General features: G+C 36.9%; 2 protein-coding genes and 1 long non-coding RNA gene across 5 annotated transcripts; 1 reads left to right on the top strand and 2 right to left on the bottom strand.

Annotated features, from left to right (window-relative positions):
- Positions 1-1,533: 1,533 nt before the first annotated feature.
- Positions 1,534-2,037, bottom strand: LOC116179173. The gene is made up of 3 exons (XR_004146969.1): positions 1,919-2,037; positions 1,711-1,858; positions 1,534-1,649 (listed from the first exon to the last, which is right to left on the bottom strand). It is a non-coding gene; the product is annotated as an uncharacterized LOC116179173 (long non-coding RNA).
- Positions 2,038-2,502: 465 nt separating this feature from the next.
- LOC116179558 lies at positions 2,503-4,599 on the bottom strand. Its single transcript, XM_031499356.1, has one exon. The coding sequence runs from the start codon at positions 4,597-4,599 to the stop codon at positions 2,503-2,505; it is 2,097 nt and encodes a 698-aa protein (XP_031355216.1).
- Positions 4,600-5,922: 1,323 nt separating this feature from the next.
- On the top strand, positions 5,923-7,925 carry LOC116179171. 3 transcript variants are annotated; one of them, XM_031498885.1, is made up of 10 exons: positions 5,923-6,057; positions 6,121-6,655; positions 6,717-6,821; positions 6,877-6,915; positions 6,970-7,038; positions 7,114-7,152; positions 7,207-7,275; positions 7,327-7,398; positions 7,455-7,499; positions 7,562-7,925. In XM_031498885.1, the coding sequence occupies exons 2-10, from the start codon at positions 6,477-6,479 to the stop codon at positions 7,899-7,901; spliced, it is 957 nt and encodes a 318-aa protein (XP_031354745.1). In that variant the 5' UTR covers positions 5,923-6,057; positions 6,121-6,476; the 3' UTR covers positions 7,902-7,925. The 3 variants fall into 3 exon arrangements, with proteins under 3 accessions (XP_031354745.1, XP_031354746.1, XP_031354747.1); XM_031498886.1 differs by having other exon boundaries at positions 5,923-6,299; positions 6,350-6,655; XM_031498887.1 differs by lacking the exons at positions 7,114-7,152; positions 7,207-7,275 and having other exon boundaries at positions 5,923-6,655.
- Positions 7,926-11,344: the final 3,419 nt, after the last annotated feature.

Genomic DNA, 11,344 nt, shown 5'->3' with positions numbered 1-11,344 from the left:
AAACTGCGGCAAGAGCCAGTGGAAGAAAATCTCATACGGGAAGCGTCAAATACACTTGCATCTATTAATCAGGCAATGAAGACGAATCAAGGCAAAAATGAAGAAGACGAAGCGTTAGCAAAATTTATTGTTTGCAAATTAAAGGCCGATTCTCACTTTCGTGCAAAGAACCGGCACGGCACATACTCGGCACGGGCAAAGTTTTTTGAGTTCAATTCACACTGCGACACGCTTGCCGCAGGTAAGCAGTTTCTACGTGAGTTTCAACTGTAAAAATGTTCGAAACTTTCACGTTAATTAAAATTGGTCTAATATTAGATGATGAAGAACAAGAAAGTACATATTGCAGAAAAAGAAAAATACGTTTTTGTGTACATAAAATGCATAAGAAGTATCTTTTATGACCGAAATCATTTTCTTGGACACATTCAATCAGCATCTCATCTTGTTCCGCTGAAAAAGTGTTCCTTTGCTGACCCTTCAACGTTTCTTGTACTATGAAAACTGAACGAAAGTCGGCCACCTGCACAGATTGTATTCACACTTGTCGGAACGTGCACGGTACATGCCCGGCAAATATTGTTTCGGAAGAACGCTGCGTGCAAAGGCCGTAGCTTGCCGAGTCGTTGCTCGCATAGTGTGAATTACACCCCAAAAAATTCATAAGATTCAATAATATAGATATTTTGCCGAGTCGGTGCCTTGCCTGTGCCGAGTACGTGCCTTGCACGAAAGTGAGAATCGACCTTAAATCAAATTACGAACGAAGACATACGTCTCGAAGTGGAACAGGAAATTGTTGAATGCCTGTATCGCAGTATAAAAAAAAGTAGAATGTAAATAATAGGCCAGGGTAAGAATATAAAATACATTGTATACATATTAAAATTATTTATTGCCTCTTCCTGCCAATCTACAGACCCTTCTAAAGAATTGAAAAAAGTTTTAAATCGATCACGAATTTCTCTCGCATTATTCGACGTTCGATTACCACACTGTCGTGTTACTTTTTGCAGGTCTTTGATGTCCTCGTCAATCTCTATATAGGATTGTGAGTTTTCAGTGGCAAGAAAATTATGTAATAAGACACAAGTCAATGTAATTAATTCTACTTTTTCTGGAATTAAATTAATTGGATTTAAAAGTACCCTAAATCTATTCACTAAAATGCCAAATGCATTTTCAATTATGCGTCTTGCACGTGATAGACGATAATTAAATATCCTGCATTCTTTGGTAAGTCCTCGTTCAGGATAGGGCTTCATTAGGTTTGTTGCTAATGGAAATGCATCATCGGCGACAATGACATAGGGCATTGGATGTTCCATTCCTGGCAGCAGTTTGGGCTGTGGCAAATTAAGTGTGTTGTCTTGCAGTGCCTTTGACAACTTACTGTTGTTAAACCCCCCGCCATCGCTAATGCGTCCGTTAACACCAATATTTATGTAAATAAATTTATAATTTGCATCTGCCAAACCCAGCAGCACAATACTATTAGAACTTTTATAGTTGTAATAGTACGATCCTGCCGACATTGGGGCTCTGAATGTTATATGGCGTCCATCGAGTGCTCCAATGCAGTGTGGAAACTGCCATAAATTATTAAAATCATCCGCAATTTTATTCCACTCTTCTGGCGTGTTTGGTGTCTGTAAGAGTTTAAATTGTTTCAATAAATTTTATAAACATACTGACAAAACGACAACTTACCTTCAAATAATTTGGTTTCAATTTTAACACGATTGCGTTGCACACCTCGGGTATGAAACGACTAATTGTAGTTTCGTGAATCCTTGTTGCGTACATAAGGGATCGAAACGTCTCTCCGGTTGCCAAAAATCTTAGAGTAACTTGTAATCTGAAGTTAAGAACTGTACATGCTATATGCCCTAAAATGTAAGGCTTCTTTGATACTTACTTGCTTCTAGCGGGGATACACTCTCGTAAGTGGGTATCTTGTTTGGTTATGTCATCTTTCACTAATGCTAGCAAATATCCCAGCTGTTTATTGTTTAAGCGAAGGTAATTTTGGTAAGATACGAGGTCCTCCTGCAGAAGCTCTTGGTTTAACATATTTAAAACGCCTCTACCCTCATTTCGCCGTTGTAACCACGTTCTCGACCACAATCTTCGTCGATTGCGTTTTTGTTTTAAGCGTAACAGCATTTTTCGCAAAAGAATAATTGCCGTGGCGGCAAGCGCCGCGTGCATTAATGATATGTTTGTATTAGGCATAGCTAAAGTCAGTGATATGAAATGTAATCGATTCGACTAAATAAGTACATATAATAACAAAGCGTATAGGTTATGTCGCACCAACAGCTGCTTTTAGTGAAAACCAATGAGGTAACAACCAAAATCAAAATTCCCCATGTTGTAACTGAGACTGAGCAAGCGTGAATAATTTTATTTTACCATAATTTTTAAATAGTGTCAGACACATTTCATTTTTTTTTCTAAATTTTGTACAAAATTTTTTACAAAATTTTCTAGTGCAAAATTTTATACAAAATTTAGCATAGTGTCAGACGGCCTTAATGGAATCCCATATTCATTATTGATATCATAATTTGAGGTATCAAATCGATGTATATCATCTTTTATATTCTCGTATATATTGGGAACTGTAAAATAGTATATTAGGCTATCGGTATCTGTATACAGAAGTTTTGTTTTATCTTTAAACTGTTTGAGAATGTAGTTATAATGAAAGTCATAGAGAAACGTTTTTGATATATCTAAAACGGCAAATCCCGCGTATATTGGTTTATTGAAAAATATCTCTAACCTATCCATCTCTATTATAACCATATCCTTATCAAAAATGGTACAACTGCTAAAGTTTGGCTTCGCTATATACGCACGGGCTCCATACCTTCCCTCCCATTTGGTTAATAGTTTCACATCTTTGTATTTTCGCACGTTCTCCATAAGTTTACCATAGACGCAATTAATCATTAATTTGTAAAATTCTATTTCAAACATATTTTTCGCTTGTTGCCTCATGCGAGTGTTTAATTCAATATACTTTTTCAGCCACGGTGATTGCTTAAACTGTAATACTCTATTTATTTTTATCAACTTTAACCCATGTTGTACGTACATCTTTAAATTTCTATAATGAACTACGTAGTTGTGCTTTGGGTACAAGGTAAGCATTAGTTTCTTTAATTTTGAGTTATTTGGCACTAGATGCTCTGGGGCCAAAGGTAAATCAGAATGTAATCTGTGGCATTCCAAAGGATACTCTAAATCACAGTCTACAATATAACCAACGTCTGAATCATCAGGATGGTTTAGAATATCTAAATTTTGAATGTCATCTACAAAGGAAAAATCGCTGCAAGGCAAGAATTCACACATTGAGGCACCATAAAGGTTATTAATATCATAATACATTAAATAGGTCGTCTCCAGGTTAGGATTATATTTTTCTTTCATGTACGGGTTATTGGCCTTCGCGTATCTCATTGAACATTGTGCTACACCTCCTCTTATACCACTTTCAATAAACATCATTTGATCAATGTCACTTAAAAGTTCTAATTTAACGTCGGTGACTTTAAGCATTGCGTCAAATGCCAAACCCGGGGCGGTGTAATAATGTAACGGATCTAAGCGATAGGTACGCAAACAAGTCTCCCTAAAATTTTCAAAGATATCCGCCAAAAGGAGAACGTCCGTCATCAAATAGAGATCAGAATATTGACCTAAGGTTTTAATTTCGAACGCGTTCCAAATGTGATTCGCATGTTCATAGTCCGCTTCGCTCACAGCTTCATTTTTTAATTGACTAAAAAATGCATCTCGAGTTGGTAACACTGTCTCATTTAATTTCTCCCACGAATCAACGTAATCATATGGAAACACTCCCTTTCGAGTTAACAAATGGAATTCATTTGCATTACGACAATGCGCTCTAGTAATAGTTTTCTGCTCATTATCTAAATACGAAGATAGCTTATCTATACTACTGCTCATAAATCTAAAGGAATCGATAAATCGAAAATCTATGTTAGTGTTCTGCACATGCTTCGTGAAAGAAATATATTTTTCTTTGTTTAAAGGTAAGAGTTTAATTCCGCCAGGAAAGCCGATAGCGAGTTCTCGAATAAAAAAATGGGCATCGTATCCGCTTAAGTTATGGAAAACGACTGGTATAACATGGGAGTGGTTAAAGTTCAAATTACATGCCTGGTGAGCCGCCCCTCTGTACCGCCCCGTCATATGATGGTGATCGCGTACTTTAATTTGATCTTCGGTAAAAGGTTTCTCGCAAATGTGACACACTATAGCGTTCAAATAGTTTTGCATCTGATGAGGACTAAGAACTTCCATGGGAACAATAGTATTCACAATTTCATTTGCCCAATCGGCAATCTCGCGCAATCGTTTAATAAACCATTGAATACAATCAGGTCCTCTGTATGAAAACAATTTCGAAAGCGACTCATCATACGAACACTTAAGGTAAAAGGCAATACTAAAGGGAGTATGCTTTTGGTAAAATGTTGTGTTAGCATTTGGAAGATTGACTTTATCACATTTTTCCAAGATGCACTCAAGGTCTGCATAAATAGTAAATGCCACCTTCTCCATGTTAGAATAATGTGTGAATTTTAGAATCCTTTCCGAGTCATTAGGCAATCGAATGGAGCACTTATTGACTTGATGACATTTAAGCGTATGCTTTTCTAATAAATCACTCGTTGAAAAGTGGTTCAGACAAATATTGCAGAAGAATTTCTTATGTCATCTACGAGATAGTTGGGAAGATAACAACGCTGACATATTTTTAATCCATGCAAAATGATAGTAACAGTTATTGGTATTGAGGACTTTATTGCTTTGGTCAGAAACCAACACCAATAAATTGATAGTTTTTCTATTATCAACTTTACCACTTAACATAAAAGGAAATATATTTCTCTTAACTATGCAATATAAGTTAATGGAGATATCATTCATGTTCTCAAATTTTTTAATATCTGTTAGTTTAATGGGGAATTTGATAGATCCACGATTTAATACTTGGTCAAAATGAGGATAACTACTTACTCTATCGGCATTTTTATTAACGGGATGCAATGCTGCGACTATTGACCACAGAAAACAAAACTGATCATTATTCTTTACGTTAATAACTGCTCTCTTAGCGGCTATAAAAGGAGGAACTTTGACGTATGTTGAAAACCCTCCCTTAATGGGTACGTACTGATTAATATTGATTTTCAGATTTACTATATCCGATAAGGCCCACCCAGAGTTCTTTTCGGAGAAATTCTCCAACTTTGTTTGAATTTTATCGAAAACGTTTTCATTGTACCATTCCCTAAGATTAGTACCGATGTCAATCGGAGCATTTTTGGTCTGGAATGTTTTCAAGTCTATAATGCTAGTTTGAGGATGAATAAAATTGCAAGTTAAAATGACGTTTACTTTTAACATGGATCTTGCTAACGCTATCTTAATTTGGCGTAAAAAACTATCGTACGCATGATTTAGAAAAATTAGGGGATCCTTATAACCAAAATTAACAATAACACCAGTAATTAAACGGCCATTGAAGCAGGAGTCTAATGTGTACCACGCTAGTTTACGTGATCGACTTTTATTGATGACATCGATCCCACAACCCCTTTTTTTCGTGGAAAAATTCTTTAATCGCTCTTGTAACGTAGCCAAATAGCTTTTCAAGAGCGCCAAATTAGATTCAAGTCTCGAAGAATTTTCATTCGGATTATTGAAATGAACTTGATTGACAATAGCTCTTTGCAATATTCGAATGTTGGTTTTCGCGATTGAAATGTGTTTAACAATTTCAGATTTCTTTTTTAAGAGATTTGCCGAATGTCGGGTTAGGTTAACGATCTCACTGCTTATACTCGAAACAGATTCCATACTTACTATGCTGATCAAAGGGTTTTAATTATCCAAGATTTTAATCTGTGTAAATCCTAGAAATGTTGCACTCATAAGTTATCCGACACTAGTGCGATTAGCTGACCACGATCCTAGATGTCACAACTGAGATACTGCTCGAATGATACTGTATACGTAAGTAAACCTGAGAACAGGAACAAATTCTCTTTATAAGGTGTATTGCAAATGTTATTGCAGGTGAATGCTCCACTTTTTCTGTTACTTAGAATTTTCTTATCGGCAGGTGTGCGCTTTGACCGTCAACCTGCCTGAGAAAAAGTCTACGTTCCCACGAGAGTTTATGATAACGTTAACATTTTCTCGTAAGTGTAAACCTGAGAACAGAAACGGATTCCCTTTCATAAAAAGATGGAAAGGTTACTTCAGGTGCATGCCCTACTGTTACTTAGAATTTTCTCATCGGCAGATGTGGACTTTGACTGTCAACCCGTCTGAGCAAAGTTTACGTTCCCGCGGGAGAGTTTATGCTAACGTTAACAAAATATTCTCGGTATATACCCGTACATGTCTTACATGAATCAGTTTAGAGTTCGATGCAAATCGCTATCATGTCGGCGGCAAAACGTGTAAAATTATCTACGAAAAAGAGTGCACCAAAAGCGAGTGGTAGTTCTTCAACAACGACAGTACCGAAAAATACAAAAACTGCCGAAAAACCTCTTCCGCAAGAAGCTATCATTAATTTAGTGGACGAGGATGGTCCAACTGAGAGGTAAATATGATTTTTGTGCAATTATTTCATGAAGATACTAAAATGAACTTTTATTTTTTAGAATAACAACAACAACGACTCATCTAAGAAACAGCGCGTTTAATACCTTGGATGAGTTGCTGGATCAGTTGGATGGAAACATCCACCACGTGTACGCTCCCCAAAGGTAAAACATTCGCAATACCAAAATAACATGAAATTAATATTTTTTTTCCTTTTAGAGTGGACAACAACATAAAAGGCACCGTCAATAACATGCAGTAAGTTAAAAGCGCACCGAAGTATTTTTTTATACCTTTAACTTATATTTGCAGACATTATCAAACCACCACCAGCCTACAGCCGGCTCAAACAGCACCGCAATCGACAAGTTACCAGTTACAGTAAGTTGCATTGAAGAAGAGTAATTAACCTAACTTTGTCAAAATAACATGAAATTAATATTTTTTTCCTTTTAGAGTGGACAACAACATAAAAGGTACCATCAATAACATGCAGTAAGTTAAAAGCGCACCGAAGAAACTTTTAATACCTTTAACTTATATTTGCAGACATTATCAAACCACCACCAGCCTACAGCCTGCTCAAACAGCACCGCAATCGACAAGTTACCAGTTACAGTAAGTTGCATTAAAGAAGTGTAATTAACCTAACTTTAATATTTATTTCAGTATTCCAGAGGGGACCGCCCGTGTGCTACAACATATTATAATACCACCGCCACCACCACCGGCAGAGCCGCAGTAAGTTGCATTCTCTTAAAAGAAAAACGACTTCTATGAATTTATTTTGCTTTCAGACTACAAGGAGCACAACAACAGACGAGTACCGTCGGTCAATCTCAGTAAGTTATTTTGAAAGTGTAATGAAAAGAAAGTTCTAACATTCCTATTCTCTTTGTTACAGGCATGCACAAAAGGACATGAAGCTTCTGAGGGAGGTGTTCGAACAAAGCTTCTATGAGACGATCTCCCAGCCTCCTTCAGAAACTGGAGAAATAATTCCACCGATCCAACTTCCAACAGCCGTCGTTCCCTCATGGATTGAACCTGCAACACCCCGTGAATTGGCGAAGGCGTCGCTTGCATGGTTGCAACAGAAGGCTCCTGAATACATGCAGCGGTACGAAGACGCGCAAAAGGCAACGAGGAGGCTGGAAGAGGAGCTCGATGCAGCGCGCCTCACCGAACGACGGCTGGGCGAAGAAATGACTTATATGAACAAATTTATTAATTTTTTGAAATAACAAATTGTAAATAATAAATGTAGTTTAGATGGATAATTTTATTTAAAATGGTAAAACGAGCAACCCATAACTTCCCTCCTTGAGTATTAACTATGAGAGTAAATAGTTCCATTTAACGTTAATCGTATAGAAAGAAGCGTAAAGCGTACTTCCACAATCTCTGGACCTGGAGCATAGTAAAACGAGCAACTCATAATTCGTCTGAATATGAGAGTTCGATTTTACCAGTACATAATATCGTAAGTTTATTAGTGATCGCATAGAGAAAGTCTGCTAACTTCCACGATCTTGCATATGTTGAGAATGATAAAACGAGCAACTCAATTCGTTTGGGTATGAGAGTTCGATTTACCAGTTCATAATACGTAGGTGATCGCATAGAAAGAAGTGTAACTTCCACGATCTTTGCATAAATGTGAAGAATGAGAGTAGCTGGGGAACACGGCGGATCTTAATGAGATTGACTTAATACATTCTCTAATAAGGTACCGACCGTATACTTTTAATACACCGCGCTTTTACGGTCGCCCGCGCTAAACATCATTCCCTATAATAGACGAGTATGTTTCAGGGGAACTCGGCGGCTTACAGCGATAGACCGTGGTACATTGTCTCATTAGAAGCCGCTCTCGCATTGTGATATCATTCGCTTTCGCTGTATGGAAAACCACCGCAATAAATCCCGCTGAATTTACTTACGGCATCAGAGCAATTTTTTTAAAGTTTTTAAACAAAATATTGTTTACTCACAATCGGTTAGTATTATCTGAATTCCTAACCTTCATAGCGGTTGCGAAGCGACTCATTACTCACCTTAGCCGGGAAAGTAACTTTCCCGGCTAGCTGTCACTTTCCCGGCTAGCTGTCACTTTCCCGGCTAGCATCTGTCACTTTCCTTACCTGCAAATGCTATTCATATTATCCTTATATGAAACTTATACTAATAGTGACACCGCCAATGTAACCATTAATGTTTACAACAATAGCAAATTACGAAGAAGAACGAAACTATTTGCTATTGTTGTAAACATTAATGGTTACATTGGCGGTGTCACTATTATTGACAGTTAAAGTAACACCTTGTTGAATTATATACTTTACCTTAAATGATCGATTGTGAGTAAAATAGTATACAAACCTCGCTGGTCAGTGGTTCATAACCAACGCCTCGCGCCTTAAGCCCTCCGGGTAGGTAATGAACCACCTCCCAGCTCGGTATGTAATCTACTATTAACATTGTGCTCTACTTAAAGTAGGTACCACTTTTCTGAATAAATGTACAATTAAGTTCGTGTACCTTATCAAAATTTCTTATAATAGGACAAAATATACTTTTACTAGGATTACGTTTTAAAGATGTAACTCGTTAATGAAAATTAAGTACCTACTCTAATATTCCCAATATAAAGGTGAAAAGAAGATTGAGAATACATTCTTATAGGCGGAGATAAAATGTCTATTTTTACATAGTACCTACATTTATGATAATAAGGTCAAAAAGTGCACAATAACATCTGGAACGATTCGTTTAAATTCGTTAATTCCATTGAGTGTAGGGACGGCTTTTTCCTTCCCCTAAATTACAAAGGGCTTCAAAAATTATCCACCGTGCATTAACCATTATGCCTTTCCATTAATAAGTACTTTAACCGGAACACATTTACTCCTACTTACTCTCAAACTACTTAATTTTCTTAATATTTACTTGGTAGGTGGGTTTAGATACCTAATGGATTTGGCAAATTAAATTAGATGCATTCAAACAAAATTTATTGGTTGCATGTTTACAAAAATTGTAACAAATTCTTTGTTTAGCGAGTAACTTTTCACAAAACATATTCAATTATAGATAGGTAGCTCCTTAGTTTCCATTAATCTCTACAGAAGGTCTTCCAGCCCGAAAACTCCATAAGCGAAATTTCTTCCAACACATCAATCATTTTAAATTTAACTTATTAATTTGTCGTTGGCATTGAAATACTTCAATATCCCACTTTAATTTTTTCAAATTTATGAGTAACTTCTCAAGCCTCTTCTTTTGTGATATATACACTGGCGATACCTTTGCTTTTCTCGCAACTGATTCAGTGGTTTTTGTCATCTTGCTGTCTATCAATTACGTCTAACAACCGACCACTTTATATTCCCCCAAGTAGTTAACCACGCCCTCTTAAGACATCCCCTCCCTCTGGTAAATCGCTGACCTCAAAGTGACTACCAGAGGCTCCATTAAGGTCGTTACCCTTTGAGAGCTCTAGTTTTCAAAATCGCCGCCAGAGGAAGATGACCTTCAGGAGATTTGAAAATCGTCTTATGGGATTTTACATGGAGTTGAGTTAGTATCGGCTATATATGGCTACTGTCATTATTTTTTACATTAATAACCGCATGCTTTCGAGCGATAAATTCTGGCGTTTTAATGAAAGTTGAAATACCGCCCCTTATGGGAACGTATTTGTTTATGTTTACTTTTAAATTGTATATTTCCTGTAAAGCGAACCCGGACCCTTCTTCCTGATATAATGAAAGCTTATTCTGTAACCTATCGATCACTTCATTGTCATAACACTCGCGCAAATCAGTTTCCCCGTCAATAATCAAATTTTTCGTTGCGAACGTTTTCAAAGTGACATCGAGATTTTGAGGATTAATGAAACTACATACAAGAGCGACGTTTACTTTTAACATTGACTTACGTGACATAACGCTTACCTTTTCAGTGAAAATATCGTAAGCCTTTTGCAAAAAAATTAACGGGTCTTTGTATTCGAAATTCACAATTATACCAGTTAAAAGGCGAGATTTAAAACAGGAGTGCACTGAGCGCCAGATTAGAGGACGCACATTACCATTACCTAATCCACCACCTTGAACGTTACTTAGCTTTTTCTCTAGAAGCAATGCATAATATTTAAGAAGTGCCAAATTTGATTCTAATCTAGCCGGATTTTCCTTTTTATTATATATTTTATTACTAAGAGCTTTTTCTACTATGGAAACATTATCACGTAAAATTGATAAATGACGAACAATCTCATCCCTATGTTTTAATAAAGAAATACACTCCCGTGTCAGATTTACGATCTGAGTGCTCATTAACCCTACCGATGATGATACCATATTTGCACACGCCTATTACGTTGCAATGTCACTGCACAGAAGTGTTAAACGCTATAACGTGAGGTTAGTTCGGCGCTGTAAAACTCAAACCCCGCCGCATAAACGGCCAGCTAGCTCAGATTCTTAATTAAAAGAAGGGCTCGAGATGAGAATCTTCCACAGCGGTTTGTTCGTTTGGGCATATAACATAAGTTTTTGATCTTTGGTAGTCACTAGAAATGATTAGTTGAGCGCCACCCAATTTTGCACAAATTCTGACCTCTCCTGTATAGAAATTGGGAAAACACAAGAGAGCCAAATAATAAATTCACTACGAGCAATTC

Source organism: Photinus pyralis, unplaced genomic scaffold (genome assembly GCF_008802855.1).
Source record: "Photinus pyralis isolate 1611_PpyrPB1 unplaced genomic scaffold, Ppyr1.3 Ppyr1.4_LG8, whole genome shotgun sequence".
Lineage (NCBI taxonomy): Eukaryota > Metazoa > Arthropoda > Insecta > Coleoptera > Lampyridae > Photinus > Photinus pyralis.
Note: the sequence above shows the minus strand (reverse complement) of the source record. Positions and strands in the feature narration are given on the sequence as shown.